Raw genomic sequence first — 19,598 nt, 5'->3', positions numbered from 1 at the left:
ATATATATATATATATATATATATATATATATATATATGAGAGAGAGAGAGTAACAAACAAAAGATAAATAATTAATTTTATAATATCAGATTAGGAGACAACAGGAATAAATTAAAATGTTTATTTTTGTAATAAATTTAGTTTCAAAATGCAAAGTTGAACATACAAATATCAATAATAAACTCTGATAATTTCATGGTGAATATAGTTATTAAATATATTTTCATATCACATCATATATTATTATACATAAAATAATTCATAAATTTTAAGATATTAATATTTTCTTCATTCCAAAGGTTTACCTAATGTTAATTGTCCTTTTGTGTTTATATAAAGAAGTAAATTATACAAGAAACTAAATACTCGTTATGTTTATGTTAATATAAATTCTTTACGTATTAAGATACGGACATATTCATAATAAATAAATCAAATTCATGGTAATTTGTCTAATAATAGAATCTCTAGTATGTGGTAAGAATGAGTTTGTATACATTTTGAAGTGATGATGAAGTGACATGAAATAAATTATTTTTATTATTTACTATTTTTGTAAGTTCTTCGAGTTTTATTTATATTTAACATCTCAAATGTATCCATATCATGCATTTGAGATGAGTAAAACAAACTTTTCGGTGTGATTAGGTAAATAATAACTTTTTAGTTTACAAAAATTTCGATAAACAAAAGTAGAAAACGAAAAAACAAAATTGAATAGCAGTTTTATAACAAATATTTGAAAATATTAAAATGTTCATTTCTCACTGTGATGATATAACATAACTCCCAAACCCCTATTGAAAGGGTATAAAAGTCTTTCCGGTCAGGGATACAATCACGTGCTTCTACGTTCACCTTAACAAAGGGACATCTTCTGTTCCTCTGTAGGAGCATGGCAGTTCAACAAACAACCTGAAATGTTTTTTTTTTTTTTATCGTTTCAAGAGAAGAAAAATACTCATGAAGAAAGACAAATGACGATGAAATTGTGTAACAGTGAATGAAATTGAGAAAAGTAACAGGAAAAAAGAAGTGTCAATCTGATCTAATCTAAATTTAGATAATTGTTTATGGCCACGGAAATCAAAAACACCACTGTGAAGCCCAAATCAAGTGCCCCAGATGGTTCTTCCAAGGGAAAAAAGGATTCTTCAGCTGTCAAGAAGAGAGTAGAATCTGCCTCGACAAAATCTGGGGTACAAATCACTCTTCAACATTTACAATGTGAAAGTTTGAACTTTTAAGTTGTTTTGTGGTTTAAGAACATTCTGGGTACCTCTGATGTCGTTGCATTGCATTGATAAATGTTTTCAATATGTGTGAAATTCTGAATTTCTTAGGTGGGTTTTCAAGATGTTGAGCTCAATTTGATTACGATGATTGCTTGTTTAAGTTTTATTTTTTCTTTTCTGGGAAATGTTTGAAGGTTAAATCCAAATCGACTTCGTCCTCTTCAGAGACAACAACGAAGACAACTATAAAAGTGAGAGAGAAGAAAGTCTACACTCTTCACGGGCAGAAACATGATCCTCCAGAACAGGTTTGAGTTCGACATTTAATTCCTAGAATTACAAAACAAATGTCAAAACATTGTAATAAACTCTAGCTCATCTTTGTGATTTGTTGTTGCCTTTCTTGACAGAAAGAACCGCTGCGGGTTTTCTATGAATCATTGTCAAAACAGATTCCAACAAGCGAAATGGCTGAATTTTGGTGAGCATTTTTTCAATCCTACAGTTGTTTGCATGACACTTTCATTCCCATGAAGCAGCATCGGATGCATGATATTGCCAATTTAAAACCTGAAATATGCTTTAAATTCGTTAAGCTACAGTTCTTATAGCTGAATATTGTTCTGTTCTATGGTTTGTCAGAGAATTGTATTGCCTCAGCAACATTCCTTGTACTTTTTGGTTTGTCAGATTCTTCACTCGATGCTGGTACCATATATGCTACAAATACAGATTAAATAGATTAATAATGATCCAAATAATACAGACCAAATTTATCATAATAGGTGTGTACAAGTCTACAATATGGATGAAAAATTCTAAATATAAAGATTCTTGTACCAAAAATCTTCCGGACAACATACATCTTTTTATTGTACTCGTCATGTCACAGGTCTTTTTGTTCTAACAGTCACGTATATTAGATACATTTTCCTTTGATTAAATACTCCATTTTTTGTTTTCTTTTTCTCTTATTCATATAGGAATTTCGGAATTCAACTACAACAAATATAGAGTTGAGTATTCTTCAACAATGAAAACCGAAGCAACTTGGTTAAACCTTTTACATTCAGACACTGAGCCAAATGTTGAGCATTCCATATTCATATTTGGGGGGAAAGTTATTGTCTATCGTTGTCAAGAAATGTTTTGTTGCAACCTTTGATCAATGTTTCCCATAGATAATATTTTCTTTAATCAAAGCGGATTAACATTGAATATTTATGCATTATAATTTATTTCAAGGTGTAGGGTAGAGAACTTCTCAGAAATTACAAACTAAGGATTATATCCTTGAATGTGTGCAGGTTAATGGAACATGGTTTGCTGTCTCCAGAAAGTGCTAAGAGAGCATTCGAGAAGAAGCAAAGGAAACAAAAGGAGCTACGGGCTGCAACTCCAGTTAAGCCATCAAAGCCAGAAACTAAAACTGAAACTTCCCAGAAGCAACAACAGGCTTCCAAGAATGGTGACACAAAAGCTAAGAAAAAAATTGTCGAAAGTGATGATGATGATGATGATGATGATGATGATGGTGATGATGAAGAAGAAGAAGATAATGATAATGATGATAATGAATTCATTTTAAGTCATAAAAGAAGAAAAGGGTAGTAAGAAGAAAAGCTTATGAATGGCTATAGCAGTGTTCCACATTGCTTCAGAAAACATACATTTAACTTAGAAAAAGAATCAAAGATGTCAAAAAGACAAAATAAGGAGAAGAAATTTCCCACACAACCTAACAATTGTTAGATGAACACATACTTTATATATCTAACAACACTTTATATTAGATCAAAAAGGAACATAATTTATGTGACTCTGGCAATCTACATAATGACCATTGAAACTAATTTTACCTTATATATATATATATATATATATATATATATATATATATATATATATATATATATATATATATATATATATATATNTATATATATATTTTATTTTTATTTTTTTTCCTATGAAGTTAAGATATGTTGCCATCCTTACTCATTCTCTTTTTTACATTCTCTCATGTATTTTGGTAACCTGGTTGAACGTGATTCAGGTTGTAAGTTGCTATATATTAAAAATTAGTTATCTATAATAAATTTTACTAAGCTATTAATATTTTTCTCAAAAAATATATTTATCATAAAAGAAAATGTCTTGTGATGAAAAGTAATTAAGGTATTTTATTAAAAATTTGGTTAGATGAAATAAAAAATAAATAAAATTTGCTTACTTATTAGAAAGTGTTTTCTTATAAGCGAAAAGGAAAGTATGTAAAGGATATTGCAAAATAACAGCTTCTAACCGAACTATTTTGGAATTGCCTGAACCGTTTATTATCAATCCGGTTCAAGAAAACATTAGATGTACCGTTTTTAGAAGTAAAATTTACTTATTTTTCTTCCTTTTCTGTTAATATTTAATTGGGTTAAATATGTTTTTAGTCCCTATACTTTCGGACGATTTTGGTTTTAGTCCCTCTTTCAAACTAAGGTATAATTTAGTCCTTTAACCTTGGAAAACTCTGGTTTTAGTCCTTTTTACCAAAGTTTTTAAACTTTATTTGTTGTTTGAAGAATGTATCAAATAGTGTAAACAATCCAAATGCCTTGAAACAGCAAATAAAGTTTAAAAACTTTGGTGAAAATGACTAAAACCAGAGTTTTCTAAACACGTTTGAAACAGCAAATAAAGTTTAAAAACTTTGGTAAAAAGGACTAAAACCAGAGTTTTCTAAAGTTGAAGGACTAAATTGTNCCTTAGTTTGAAAGAGGGACTAAAACCAAAATTAATCCTATTTAATTTAAAGAGTTTAACTCTTTACTCTTATTTTTCTTTTTCTTTCCTTTTTTTTACCTCTTTTCTAATTTAATAAAATAATCAATTTTATGAACATATTTTTTAAATAAATAACATTCAAAGTTTTATAATGTTATAATATATATATATATATATATATATATATATATATTAACTATAATTAACAAAAATTAAATTTCAAGTAATTAAAGTTGTCAAACATAACTAAAAATAGATAAAAAAAAATCTTTTGAAAATAAAATTAATAATAAATCAACACAATACTTATATGAGTAGACAAATTGTAAACTATCAACACATTTAAATACAAATTCACAAACATATAAACTATGTCAGATACTTTTTACTTTTGAATTAGTCCATATAACTTTTCCACATTATCATCCATGATAATGGACTTTTCCCACGTTATCATTCCTAAAAATATATCAAGATAAAACATTATATTAATAAGAGTTTATCATCCTTGTCCCACATTATCATTCTTAAACAATATAACTAAATAAATATTATGTTAGTAAGAGTTTGTGGACGCTTTATTATATAATAGATATTTTATTTAATATTTGAATTGATGAAATAATATTAATATTTGCTCATAACGTAACGGTATAAGTCCAAAGACTGATCAAATGTTAACAATTCATTTTATAAAACCTAATGGTTAATATCAATTTGCAGGGTTTTTTTTTTTTTCGTGAACTAATATAAACAATAGGATTTGATAAAATTTACCGTTGGTATTTAGTGGAAATGTATCTTAATATGAGATATTAATTTCAAAATATGCAATAGATTGATAACCAGTCAAAACTGTAATTTAAACCCTTGGATTGCTGTGATTATTTTTTGTTTTACTCTTAAATCAAAAAGTTTTAAACGAAAAAAACAATAAAATAAAAGTATAACAAATGTGCACCTTAAAAAATTGACCTCATTTTTAAAGATTTTAATAAAAAATTCACTAGATACACATCACTTTGATTACCAAAATCTAGTAAAATAAAATCATAATGAAATACAATGGTTGTTTTGTGAAACAAATCATTTGATAAGTTGACAAAGTATAATTCACTTTAATTATCGTGTTATCACTTTCTCTTCCATTACATCCTTATCATTCCATAGTATAACATCTCCTGTCATCATGATCACTTTCATCTTAATATTATTTCGACGACCTTTTCATCATAAGCACTATCATCTTCATTACTTTTATATTATTATTTTAGAATTATCTTCGTCATCGTTGTTAATACCACTCTCAGTTTTTCCTGATTACCATTATCATTAGTTATTATTACCATCTTGTTCCTATGGCTAGTAGTATGGTCACAATTACTACCATTAAAATTACCACAATCCGTTATCATCTAGTTCTTATTATATAGTGTGTGCACCAAATATTACTTTATCCTATCACGATATTATCTTATTTTTACAACTAATTTATCATATGCAACAAAAGAACCCCACAAGATCTTCAGGTATAATTTACATAACACAAACATTATACATAGACATATCAATAAACTTTGCAAAAATCGCATGCAAACATCACACACTGGTATGACTATATATTGCTTGGGAAATAACCAACATTTTTCAAGACGATCTGTTTTAACATGTAAGCTGATGTTCAAGCTTCAACCTGCACGACAATGCTACACAAATAAATTGAAGTCTATCCACAATAAATTTGACATTTTTCACCACATATTTATGATCATCAATTTCATAAATGACCTCTTTTTCTCTCCCTATTCTAACTATGACAGCACTAGTATGAAAAATCATGACCAGGACTATCTGAATGCATGTCCATGCAATCACTAGAGTTAGAAGAATTTGAGTCCCTGTTCTGGCCATTAGGATAAGTCATCTCACTGTTCCGGGTTCCATTTCCAGTTCCTGATGACATGATATTACCTGAAGGAAAGCTCCCCTGAGCCAGATGATATGGCTGAAGGCTGCGACGAATAGGGCTAGAGAGTGCATTTGAGAACACTGAGTTCTTTGCTTGTTGATCAGGTTGCCCAGCTCGTATCCCCTGCCCTGCCACAGTCGCTCCAAATGCATTAGACGGTATGCTTCCACCAAAGTTAGTGTGCATTGCAGTCTGGGAGTTCTGTTGATGCATTGGCTGCCTTGGGGACACTGGTGCCTCCTCTCCCCCATATTCGAGCTCATTCTACAAGCACACGCAAGGCACATCATTATATCTATATTCCTTTATTCAGATAAATCCAAAAAATGGACTAATCTATTTTGATGGATATCCTGAAATAACACCATTGTAAAAAATACGAAGGAAATTCCTGTTCAAGTGAAATAAAAAAGATAAAGACTTTACTTTTCATGCTCTATCTGTAATCCAACAACCAAGATCTGATTGACACAGCCAAAGACCCAACTCTTACACGAACAAAACATTGGGGCAGTATAACGGGCAGACAGACAGTCATTGCATTCGTTGTCCATACAAATCATAAGTTTAAACGTTTTCTGATACATCCATGAGTCCTTTTTAGGGATTGTCCTTATAAGATGTAGTTTATAAGTGTTGCATGTTATTTTCCAATCATAACAAGATTAAATACAAGTGATTCTTGTAACAAAAGTTCTATATTAAAGATTACCATAGATTATTGAGGTGAATCTCTTTCTACTTGGAGACCGGTATCAAAAGAGCTTTAAGATTCTAAAATCAAGACTTGAGGGATCATGTCCCTTAAAATAGTTTTAAGGTGAACATTTGCAAGTTAACTTAAATGAAATTAGCTTCACAAAATTAATTTCGAATTGAAGTGGATTATTTTGGATTTTTTGGTCTAATGACTACTGGTAGAACTCCCTACAACATTCTTGATCAAATGCAATAGCCACTTAAAGAGTTACTTGAACTCAAATACAATTTTGGAGCAAACGACGGTGTTAAATAAAAGTTATAACATAATGTGGCATAAACCTCTCCACCATAGGGGAGGGCAATAAGCAGCCATGGTATGTTTATGTGGTGGAATGTTGGCCTTTTGCCATATCCTGCGGTCCATAATCTGGGGAGCAAGAATCAAGTCTTGAAATTAAAAATAAACATGTGAACATATATACCTAAAATCAAGTCCATCCGTCAATAGTTGTATATGTGAATCCATAAATGCAGTGGATGTCAATTTCACACTAAAGGCAATTGACATGGGATCCACAAGCTATACGAACAGATAGAGTACATGAAATATCCTTAAAACCAGTTGGGTGGTAGAAAAACTAATAAAACGAGTACTTCCATTGAAACGAAAGGCAAACGCAACACACAACAGAGCAAAAAACATTGCATAGACAAAAAAATAAAAACCTGCAAATGGGTAACAATATCAATCGTGGTCACCCTAGACCCTTCTTGCTGCTGCCTGAGAATCCACTGGTACAATTTCTCCTGTCAGGACGAGACGAAAGCAGCATTAATCACACAAAAAACGAAACAAAGAACCAGATTCCTATCAACGCATCCAAAGTCCAAACAAAACAAACAGCAATCTCTAGTTTATCGGAGAAAAAACAAACAAATTGGAAATCGGAGCAGTGCTCGAACAACTTCAGAAAGAAATCACGAATTAAATCAAAATCTGAAATCGCTCATAGTAACCCTAACACAATAAACAATAATTAAAACAAAAGGACCGTGCTTTCGTTCAAGGTGCGCGCGTGCGCAAATCCCATTTAATCGAAACCGAAAAAAAAATAAAAAATTAGGGGAAAAAACACGAAAGGTCGGAGTAGGAGAGGAGGGGTCTCACGAGAGCGTGTCGTTCACCGGCCTGGAAGGAGAGTTTCTGTTGGTTCATGGCGTGGGTGTAGAGATGGGAGAGGGAGTTGGCGGTGCTGCAAAAGGTGGAGTACATGGTACGATCCACTTCGTCGAGGCGCGTGGCCACCGACTTTCGCTTCTTCGCCATCGAAGGAGAAGGAGCACTGCGAAGTTGGTGGTGTGTTTTATTTGGTGCTGTGGGTGTGTTGAGAGAGAAAGAGAGACGGAGAGAAAGAAATTAAGAAAAAAAAAAGGGAACAGAACGCGATATGATATGATATATGAACGAATGAGAAAAAGAAAAGAGAGAAGAAAAATACGGTGTACACGACACGAATTGTATAAGTGGCGTATACGTGGCGCGTGTGGCGTTTTTCTCTTCTTTTTCGGTGAAAATCGAAACCACCCTTGCAGCAGCGGCACCGTCAAAAATTTGTAACGTCTGGGTTCTGTTTTTTTTTTTTTTTATGGGACAATTTTCTTATCGTGTAAAAATTCTAAAATATGTATAATTATTTGAAAAATATTATGTAGATTAGGTCATTATGTCAGTTTTTTGTTACTTTATACGTGAAGATGATAATAATAATAAAATATAATTAATATATGGGTAAATAATAAATATTTAGTTAATACAGCATTGATTTAGTATAAAAATATTGTAGTTTTATTATAAAGTTTTAATTTCATTAATTATAATAGTTAAATATTTATTTAATTTTTAGTATTTATTACATGATAAAGAAAACAAAATATCTTTCAAAGTTATTAATCTGTTTGGTTTTAGTTATTTAACTTGAAGGACCATTTGTTTTTCATTATATAAATTTAATATAATATTTTTTAATAATCACATGGTAATTATTAAAGATACTACACATATTTAATATGTATTTAACTATTTTAATTATTAAGAGAGCTCGTATAAGGAACTAAAATATTTATATTAAAACTATAACTTGTTTTACAGTACTAAAAATTAAATATACCCATATTTGTTATATTAAACTGACTGTATATGCTTAATGTATTATGAATAAAACTATTTTTTAATACATTTTATATTATAGTTGTTTTTTAACCAAAGTGGTTATAAGTAAAAAGATTAAATATGATATTCTTCTATATATAAAGTATTTTTAAAAATTGTATTTCTTTTTAAACTAAATTATATATCTATTTTGTGGTAATATTTTATAAAAGTCATGTTATGGCAAATTACACACAAAAGTTACAATATACTCTATTATAAAAACTTCATTAGAAAAAATTTAATGTCGTGTGCTTTAAAAAATGTTTTATATGATTTTAATAAGATATAAGAGATGAAATAGTATGTAATACAACACATAGTTAATTGTGTTACTAGAGTATTGAAATATTTTATAGAAAAAAAAAAAGATAAGTAAATTAATGCAGAGCCACTCCTTTCAAGGAAGTGAAAAACATTACCCATAATGTATTAGCTGAATTGGATGATATAGATATCGATGTGCTCATCAAGATTAGTTTTACTATTTAGTTTATGGTTAAAGATTTACAATTATTTGGCAATGGAATTTTCATGATACCATCAACGAGATGCCTACGATTCCCTTCTAACGCAGTGGAAATATTACATTTGTCTCCCGTTGTTTTATTGGTGTTGTAACCACTCTCATGTACCATTTCATGTACAACTTGAGGATGGAATGTGGTGTTCTGTGTTCGGATGATGTTTTGTTGAACTTTTTCTTTGTTTCACTTCCTTAACCTTGTTCTTTAACATTGCACACTTTTGTTTTGGTGTATCTATTTCTTTCACACTTCTAATCTTGAACTTAGCACAATCTCTTTGCATATCCAAGAGCATGGTCATTTTGTTCAGATTATGATCAACTTCTTGTAGACATCATACATTTTTTTTTTACCGAATATATCTCAGTCCTACGATGAATATCAAATATTCTTATATTATATATCGAAAACACATTGTAAATAATTCACAAGAAGTTCTTCCCTTCACTCTTCATTGTCCAAACCGAGATGTTCTCGAGTTCTTATATCGTCCTGAGTCGAGAGGAGGTGTGTTTACAAAAGACACTTTGATGCTCAAGTTAAAAGTGTGTATCAGATAATAATAAATGTTGTTCTAATGAGAGCATAATAATTACCTCGTGAACGATGTCTTTTATATTAAAGTTTGTGAACTTTTATCTATTGGGTCTAGACCACATAGATAATCATCTTGGTTAATTTGCTTAATGTTTTGCTAATACATTTTAACTCTTAATCTCCTTTAATTACAATTGATTTTCGCTAATCTTGACCATTGTAACATTCCAAAAATATAGCATAAAACTATACAAAGAAGTTATCATACATTAATATAATGAAACAATTACTGGAATAAAGTTAACTTAAAGTTATCCCTAAAATAACTATAAGATTTAAACCTTACAAATTCCTATACTACTACAAAACCATACATATGACTGAACGATTTATACAAAATTATATACAACTATAGGACCGAACAATCCTAGTCTAAACTGTAAGGTCCTCTCCATCCAACGCTTGCTTCGGTGAACACTCGCCTCCATCTACTCACACTCACAAGGTGATCATTGCAAAAAAGAAATACCGAACAGGTAACATAACAAGGTAGAAAAAGAAGGGTAAGCTATAGTAATTTAATTAATCATATTAAACTTACAAAGTAAAATAAGTATATAAACATGTAACAACTTAACATTTCAAGCATACAATGACAACCATACAATACATGCAATAACCGAACACTTGACTGAACCATCCGGATTGTATGAATATGTAGCTTATGGTCATTCTTGCACTCGGGTGGTGTAGTAACTGGAAAACCATCAGCTGCCACCCGAGGTTAATCCGTTATAACTCATCCAAGAACTTATGGGTCAGGACCTCCTAACATTCTCACACAATGCATTACTCACCTCTACTTGAGAATTGGTAATCATCAAAATTTCAGGATGAACGCCATGGGTTTCGCTATCCATATTCATACTTTACCACTTTGATAACCAACATCGAGATATTCCTCCTTGGAATTCTCTTCCATACAAATTGAAACATAATACCTTAATGAAATATCCACATCATTACTATTGCAAAACAAATTCCTATAATTAAATTTAAAAAGTTCTCAAACCACAATGAAACGTCACATATAAAGCTAGAAACCTTGTGAACTTTGAAGACCGAACAAAACCTTACTCCCCAAAAGATAGACCGAATAGTCAATGATAGGTATGGCCAAGGGACATCCAAACTCTATTCAAGATCGACCACTACAGAATATCAAATGCAACCAACAAGTCGATTACTAATAACTAAACCGAGCATCTAAACGAAACCTAATACTATTGTAGACCAATTCTTAGTGAAAGGATACCGAATACTAGTATAAAGTCGAACGTTGGTATAAGAACGAGAATTACTAAGAGACCGAACTCTGGTGTAAGACTGAGCACTGGTACAATATCGAGCACTAGTACAAGACCGAGTACTAGTACAAGATTGGGCACTGGTACAAGACCGAACATTGGTACAAGATCGAGTACTGGTACAAGACCGCTCGGTCATCAACTGAAACTCCACATAAGCAGAACTCAGTTAAGACTGAGCACCAGAGGAAGGTCGGTCCACAGTTGACACTCGACGATCTACATAATTTTGCAGAATAACTGCAAAATTATGATCAACACATATTTTTACCAGTTCGATGTATTCTTCCCAACTTCTAATCCTTCAAACTTATGCTATACACATTTATACACTTATATACGAGTATCTAAACCTTTATAATAGTATTTATAGAGTTTCATCTCAGATTTGAGAGTCAATTATGCAGAATTATGAACTCAATGACTAAAGATCAAATTTCTTATTTTTAGTACATTTTTTAGTGACTTAAAGGTTCTAGCAAATCCTAAGCAACTTGTCCAAATTCTCTATACAGACCAAACTCCCACTGAACACATTTTCCCCAATTTCACCCTCACACTTCCTCATCTTTCACTCGGTCACTGAACCAAAAATCTGCAGAAACACAATCATCATGAACACGGCACGTAACAGTCCATATCAACAACACCAAGCACCAAATCATTCAGTTTTTCACACATGCAACATCATCAAACACCATCTTCATACATCATAAACAATTAACTAAATTAATTAGCTTCCCCTGCCTCTTGACCGAACTACAAGTTCAATCAACATCAGATTTCGCTCACCACACACCAAAAATCCTAGAACACCTATATCTCACCAGTTGAGAAAGAAGGATAACCCCAAAAGACCAAAAAAAATCGATTAAAAGTGAGAAGAAGAAGATGATGAACACATGTAACCAGAAACTTGGCTTGCATGTTTCAGAAAACAGCATTTTTAAGAAGAGAATGAACTTACCGACTCTAAACTTGATTTTGATCAATGAAAGAAGAAGCTTTTGATACTCTGATTGCTTATATGTTGTCTGATTATTGAATAGATGAAGTGAGATGAAGAAATTATAGAGAGAATGAAGAAAAAAGAACTAAGAATGTTGAGTGAGATAGTGCATACTGGGACAAGAAATTTGAAAATTTCATTTATATATCTATGTCAAAACCAAACGGTCCAATTAACTGTATACACATGTCTTTTCCACCTTTTCTGAATTTCTCCATCCTTACCATCATCATGTCTTTACCAACATAATTTTGTGTAATATGAAATAATATCAAGCATATGCTTATAATAATTTAAGATGATTTTGATTTCAGTTATATAGATCAAAATGATCTAAATACACATTCTAAAATGATGTCGGAAATATATAATAATTCAAATATTTTCATTACAGTAACTACCTTAATTATTTTTATTTTTATTTTTTAGTCGAATTAACTATAAATGTAGAAAGGATTAAAAGTTAACCCTACATGTCAATATCTAAGTTAAAGCATGCTGGCATCTACTTAAAACATTTTAAATTTAAAATGAATATTTTACCATCACCCCAAATTGTATAGTAAATAATTTGCTATGGTGACAAAAATTGAAATTCAATTCCATTCACTTATAAATTTTTTTGATAAAAAAATTAACAGACATATAAACACACATTAGTCTGTATAATGAGTTGTGCATTAATTAAAATCAAATATTTACTAATGTAGTGCAGTGCATTGTGATTTATAAATTAATTATAATTAAATATATATTAATGTAGTGCATTAATTTTGGAGAAAACTCGCTTAAAAATAAATAAATTAGTGTAAACTCATAGAAAATAAGGTTAAAAAAAATAAGCGCGGGTAAATGTTTAACAAAAAAGTATTTAGTCATAATATAATACATTACATTATATATTATTATAAAAATGTTTCACATTTAAATGTATATAGGTGTAAATACATTCACCTATTGATTCATAGTGGATTGAAATTGTCAAACGTGTTAAAAGATAAATACCGTATCACGTGAGGCCAAATTTAGGGAAATAATAATATACTTTGGAATGAATTTAATTCGAATATAAAAAAGGGTGTTAAAAATAATACCCGCAATCCAATAGGAACTAAAATAGGAGTAATGATAACTAATATTATTATTATTAAAATATTTCAATTTTTAATCAATCATTATTTTATTATCATAACATAAGCTTTATTAAAGAGACAAAATAATGTACGGCGTGCAGTTTTGTTTTTAAAGGTGGATGGAGCAAGAATTATTTAAAATGTGTTTGAGTTTGAATTTTAAGTAACGTGAAACTATTGGTTATAGTAGGAATATAATTTTTTTATTGAGATTTAAAAACAATTATTATTGACTCTCATCTTAATGTTACTGTTCTAATTTCAAATTTATCGAGTAACATGAGTTAATCATCATATATTTGAGGTATAAGAAAAATGATTGAATGTCTTCAGTAAAGGGTTTAAGAGATCGAATATTTCACTATCGACCTAAGGATCAAATGTTTCATTATTGACATCATTGTGGAGGCCACTCTTTTGTTCCTAAGTCTATCGAGTGACATTCTTAAGGTCAATCATTATACATCTGAGACATTGTATGCTTTAAAACATGGTTCGTCATTATTTTGTCATTAAAAGGCACCTTGCAAGGTGTAAAGAGTATTTAAACTGTATTTGACCTCAACTTTTAAGCAATGTGAGACTATTGGTATGATAAATACACAAGCCCTTGAGTTAAGGTCTAAGGGGAGTGATTGGTCATCCCCAATGGAAGGTTTAAAGGATTGAATGTTCCATTACCGACCACATGGTGGGTGTCATACTCTAATCCTAAGTCTGTTCAATCACATTGTTAAAGTCAATCATTATACATATGAAGTATTGTCCACTTTGGAGTTTCACTTATCATAGTTTTGTTCTTAAAAAACGTCTCAGGAGAGTATTTAAAATGCATTTGACCTCGACTCTTAAGTTATAAGAGATTATTGGTATGGTAAGAGCAATAAAGTTAAAATATTGTCCTAAACATTTTTTGTTATTAACGACTCTCTTTAATGTTGTACATCGTCTTCTCGTGTTAAATCACACTCATGGCATGTGAAAATTACAACCACAATACATAAAGACAAGTTAACATGAAAATAAACCAACAATAGTTTGAAGCATATCATGTAACCCCTATTCCATAACAAATTAATATCCACATCAAAACAAGTCAAACACCAATTCAAATAGTCACCCGTTCAAAAATGTTCATCCTCTAAATTTAACACTATAAAAAACCCAACATATAAAGCCAAACATTAATCCAATGAGTTACCGGTTGAAAGACACCGTCCTCCAAACTATTCACTTTAAGGACTTTCATAAACAAGTCTCAATTTATAAAGTTCTTAAAGACATCATCCTCCGACCTTGACACTTAAGAACTAAATATTAAATATTAGTCAATAAAACTTTGTCCAAAACACATATCCTTTGACTTTAACACTCCAAAGATGTTTCAAAGCCAAACATATCCAAATATAGTTTATATAGTTCTTTGTTTAAAAACATTTGTCCTTTGATCTAACACTCCAAGAACCCTCCACTCCACCTAAAAAAAGAGATTCTCTCAAGATTATCCACTCAAAGAACACATTCTAAATAGAACCTAAATAATACTCAAATAAGCTTAACACTATCGACGAGACCTCACACATTATTTACATTAAGATACTCATGTACATTTAACTAAAATTACAAGCCAACACAACTTACACAAATACATAACAAAACTCAACACAATTTCCTATCTACCCAAACTTATTTGAAAGCACATTTTTAACATCATATGAACACAAAAACAAAAAGGCACGCTGACTTCAAAAAAGCTTTAAGAAACAATTACATTTTAACACAACTAACCATATCCACACAAGAGCAAAAAATTAGATTCCCCTTCAACCCAAGTTTTGAACAAAAACACCATCCATCCTCACTATACACCCCATAAGTAAAATTCCAACTCATCATATTCACGTACATGCAAATAAGAAAACAAAAGTTTCAACTCCCTTCACAACAACTTAACAAGAAAAATTCAAACTTTAAAATAATAATTTAAAAATTACAATTTTCAACATTTTTAGCGCCAATAATACGCTTTATACTAAAAATAAACTTTAATCTAGCTAGTTTTCTTCACCTAAATACTCAATGTTTTAATTAAACATTTCAATATTCAAGTTAAACTCCAAGTTTCTTTTCAGAGTTTTTTCTTTAAACAATCCCTTGTGTTTCTCTTCAACTCCACGTGTTTAGTTTGAGTAACTTACCATTACCTCAACTCCCCATCTATGTATAAAACTCTCATATCAACTTTCTAAGTTTTTTTTACAACGATAAAAAAAAATGTTAAATGATTATAACATATAAAAAGAACGTGTGGTAGTTTTTTTTGGTTGTATATGTTAAAACGATGTAATTCTATTTTAACTCTAATTCAGGGGATTTACTTATAAAAAATTGGATTAGAACAAAATATAACAATTATTTTCACTGCTGGAATTTTTTAATAGATTATATATATATATATATATATATATATATATATATATATATATATATATATATATATATATATATATATATATATATATGTATATGGCGCAATAGACTTCGCAGTAAAAACCACGTCCCCTCTAGATTGAATGGGATAACTAAATCAAATACCTCTTTCTTGAATATTTGTAATCAAGATATACAAGTTTACACTTCTATATTCAAAGCCTGACCACAATTACAGAAAAAAAATTCATCAGCATTATTTATTACCTCGATAAATGATACCCTGATTAAAAACTCCGATGATTCCTTCTTAGTCTGAACCCTCTTGAATATTGTCTCCATCACCTTGAGTATAATACCACCGGCATTTTCTTCTCCAGTGTAATCGGTGTCCATGGTGTATGTCTTCCCAGATCCGGTCTGAGAATAAAAACACAGATAAAAACAAATTAGATATAACAACAACAAAAATTTCTCAAATAAAAAGTATCGAAAGTCAAAACCATATGCAAAATCGTATACCTGCCCATAAGCAAGAACAGTTGCATTGTAGCCGTGAAAAAGTGCATCTACAAGTGGAGCTACACAATCATTGTATATTGTAGACGATAGACATAGTCATAAGTAAAAGCATGTGACCCAATTTGTACCTACAGAGCATCCAACAACAACAATTACACATTAAACTCATACATGCCTACAAATTTCAACAGATTCAATGCACAACACTTCTACTTGAGGTTTGGTGATACAATCTGTACACCCGAGCATAAGCTCCGACGTAATTAGAGGCCGGACGTTGACGGCAACACGTACGCACTGCGGCACATCGTGGTTTTCCATCTCTAACCAATTCGAATAATCTTCAAGATTTACATGATGCGAAGGAGAGAAATGAAAGAGGAAAAAGAGCGTGAGAAAGAAATGAAGGAAGAGTCTGAGACAAAGAACAATATAAACAGAGAAAAGAGGGTAATGGGTGCGAATTTGAATGTGGATGATTAAAACGGATTTGAGAAAACAGCTCTTAATTTTATAGTTTATTTTACTAGCATTAATTCGAAAACTTGATTTGGCATTGATATAACAAATAAATATTAATGTGATTGCAATTTTTATAAATAGGATTCAATATAATTTAATTTTAAAATATTATTTTCTTAATCGTTTTTATTTTGTTAAATTATTTATATCATTTATTAATAATATTTTATATCTTCACTTAATATAATTTTAATTTTTAATTTTCATGGCTACAGAAATATTAATGTTTTTAATTTTTTAATTTTAATAAAATTTAAAAATAGTATATTATGATAAAAATAAATATAAGTATATATTATTATTATATAGATATAAATGCATATGAAATAACAAACTAATATCAATATTAGATTAAAAANATTTAAATAAATATATTGTGTTAACAAAGTTTATCTTCTAATAAATAAAAGTAAACATATTAACAAATTTTATAAATATTTGAAATTAAATTAATATAAAAAAATATAAATATTGTGAGACATTTTAATTTACAACAATTAAAACTTGAATTATAATATATACTTATATAAACTAATTACATGTTACAATCTTTAAAAACATTCGATCATGATACCGTAATTATATATTCATATGAAAAATAAATAAATAAAATCATTTATATATCAATACAATAAGAAATACTTAAACTTGACATTGATCTATGTAGCTAAAAAAATTAAATATAAAATAGTTGATACGTTTATTATAGTTACTATATTTAACCATCGGTTTTTTTTATAGAATCATCTATTGTCTTATATTAAATATAATATAATAATATAATAATAATGTTTCGGGGTAAATTTTGGGACCGAGACCTAGATTCTGCTACTTTCTAGTATTGGATTGCTGACTTTCTCAATACTCTGTCGCACGTTCCTCAAATCATCCGTTGTGCTCCAAACTTTAAGGGGGGTACCTGCAAAGACACTCCGACACTCAAGTTAGGCGTTTGTAGTAGGAGGTTCTCGTCTCTCAACAAGGCAATGCTCAGAGTGAGAAATTTTGGTAGAGGAATTGATGTATGACGATGGTAAAAGTGGAGAATATGATGAATGTAAGCGTACCTTGTTTGGTGTCCTTGGTTCTCTTTTTATAGGGCTTGAAGTGATATAAGATTAACAAAATATAAACAGAATAAAATATAAACTAACTTACTTGATTACCCATAAATAGATAAACAACTTCATTTATATCTTTAATTAGATATTATTTGATCTTATTTGATTCTCAGTATTTTTAATCAAATACCTTTTAGATTGATAGGCTAGGAGCCCAATAATAAGAGTTGGCCCAATTATGGCCCCGATCGGTTATTCTTCGTAACCGCTCGTCCTAGATATCATACCGTACATCATCTCCCCCAAGTCCGAGCTAAGCGTTAGGCTTTAGCCGTGGTTGACTGTAGGACTTATGGAAGAGGAAGAGGAAGAGGGAGAACAAGGGGAGTCTTCCGAGGTAGAGGAAAAGGGAGACAAACATTTACAAAAATGAAGTTGAATGTTTCAAATGTCATAAACTTGGACATTTTCAATATGAATGTCCAATGTGGGAGAAAGCAAATTATGCAGAAATGGAAGAACATGAGGAAGAGATCTTACTAATGGCTCTCGTGAACAGAAAAGAAGGAAGGAAAACTGATTAGTTCTTGGATTCAGGATGCAGCAACCACATGAGTGGCAACAAGGAATGGTTCTCAAAATTAAATGAGAACTTTAGAAGCAAAGTCAAGCTGGGAAATAATACTCACATAAATGTGATGGAGAAAGGGAGCATTCGAGTGGGGGTAAATGGATTGATGCATGTTATTACGGATGTATTTTATGTTGCTGAACTGAAAAACAATTTGCTGAGCATAGGACAACTTTAGGAAAAGGGGCTGAGCATCAAAATTGTAAGCAATACTTGCACAATTACACATCCTGATAAAGGAATACTATGGGAAATTCCAATGAATTCTAGTAGGATGTTTGTATTAACAGCAACCATGGGAGCATATACATGTTTTCAGATGAATGCAGAAAACAATTCTCAACTCTGGCACAACAGGCTCGGGCACTTAAGCTATGATGGTTTGAGCAATCTTGCTTCTAAACAAATGGTAACAGGTTTGCCTCTTATCACAGCCCCTCAAGAAATTTGCACACAATGTCTGGAAGGAAAACAACACAGACTCACTATGTCCAATAAAGGAGAATGGTGAGCATCTAGGAAACTGCAGCTTGTTCATGCAGATTTGGGTGGGCCAATCGAACCAACTTCTAAAAACAATAAGAGATATTTTTTAAGCTTTATTGATGACCTAACAAGGAAAACTTGGCTATATTTTCTGAGTGAGAAATTTGAAACGTTTTCCTTGTTAAGAATCTTCAAAGCTCTAGTTGAAAAAGAAGTTGGAGAAAACATTATTTGCTTAAAAACTGATAGAGGAGGAGAATTCTGCTCAAAAGAATTTGAGGAATTTTGCATAAATCAAGGGATAAGAAGGCAACTAACAGCTGCCTATACTCCCCAGCATAATGAGGTTGCTAAAAGGAAAAATAAAACCATCATGAATATGGTTCGCACTATACTGATTCAAATTCTCATCTCATGAGAAATTCAAATTCTCATTTCATGAGAAATTCAAATTCTCATCTCATGAGAAATTCAAATTC

At 30.6% G+C, this 19,598-nt stretch overlaps 2 protein-coding genes across 2 annotated transcripts; one reads left to right on the top strand and one right to left on the bottom strand.

Moving 5' to 3' along the window:
* The first annotated feature begins 953 nt into the window (after positions 1–953).
* Positions 954–2,994, top strand: LOC106769146 (nucleolar transcription factor 1-A). The gene is made up of 4 exons (XM_014654642.2): positions 954–1,200; positions 1,431–1,544; positions 1,647–1,717; positions 2,544–2,994. Exons 1-4 carry the CDS (start codon positions 1,075–1,077, stop codon positions 2,845–2,847), a joined length of 615 nt encoding a protein of 204 aa, XP_014510128.2. The 5' UTR covers positions 954–1,074; the 3' UTR covers positions 2,848–2,994.
* Positions 2,995–5,605: 2,611 nt separating this feature from the next.
* LOC106766828 lies at positions 5,606–8,124 on the bottom strand. The gene is made up of 3 exons (XM_014651632.2): positions 7,854–8,124; positions 7,412–7,492; positions 5,606–6,247 (listed from the first exon to the last, which is right to left on the bottom strand). Exons 1-3 carry the CDS (start codon positions 8,010–8,012, stop codon positions 5,837–5,839), a joined length of 651 nt encoding a protein of 216 aa, XP_014507118.1. The 5' UTR covers positions 8,013–8,124; the 3' UTR covers positions 5,606–5,836.
* Between the last annotated feature and the right edge of the window lie 11,474 nt (positions 8,125–19,598).

This window comes from Vigna radiata, chromosome 1, assembly GCF_000741045.1.
Source record: "Vigna radiata var. radiata cultivar VC1973A chromosome 1, Vradiata_ver6, whole genome shotgun sequence".
NCBI classification, from domain to species: Eukaryota; Viridiplantae; Streptophyta; class Magnoliopsida; order Fabales; family Fabaceae; genus Vigna; species Vigna radiata.
The sequence above is the reverse complement of the archived record's forward strand: the minus strand, read 5'-3'. Positions and strand labels throughout refer to the sequence as shown.

Bases quoted from the DNA above. Each gene is read 5' to 3' on its own strand.
- LOC106769146 (XM_014654642.2), top strand. From the start codon at position 1,075: ATGGCCACGGAAATCAAAAACACCACTGTGAAGCCCAAATCAAGTGCC. The intron at 1,201-1,430 runs GTACAAATCACT...AAATGTTTGAAG, and splicing joins CTGCCTCGACAAAATCTGGG to GTTAAATCCAAATCGACTTC. The intron at 1,718-2,543 runs GTGAGCATTTTT...GAATGTGTGCAG, and splicing joins AGCGAAATGGCTGAATTTTG to GTTAATGGAACATGGTTTGC.
- LOC106766828 (XM_014651632.2), bottom strand. From the start codon at position 8,012: ATGGCGAAGAAGCGAAAGTCGGTGGCCACGCGCCTCGACGAAGTGGAT. The intron at 7,493-7,853 runs GTGAGACCCCTC...TCGTCCTGACAG, and splicing joins CCGGTGAACGACACGCTCTC to GAGAAATTGTACCAGTGGAT. The intron at 6,248-7,411 runs GTTTTTATTTTT...GTGTGCTTGTAG, and splicing joins ATATTGTTACCCATTTGCAG to AATGAGCTCGAATATGGGGG.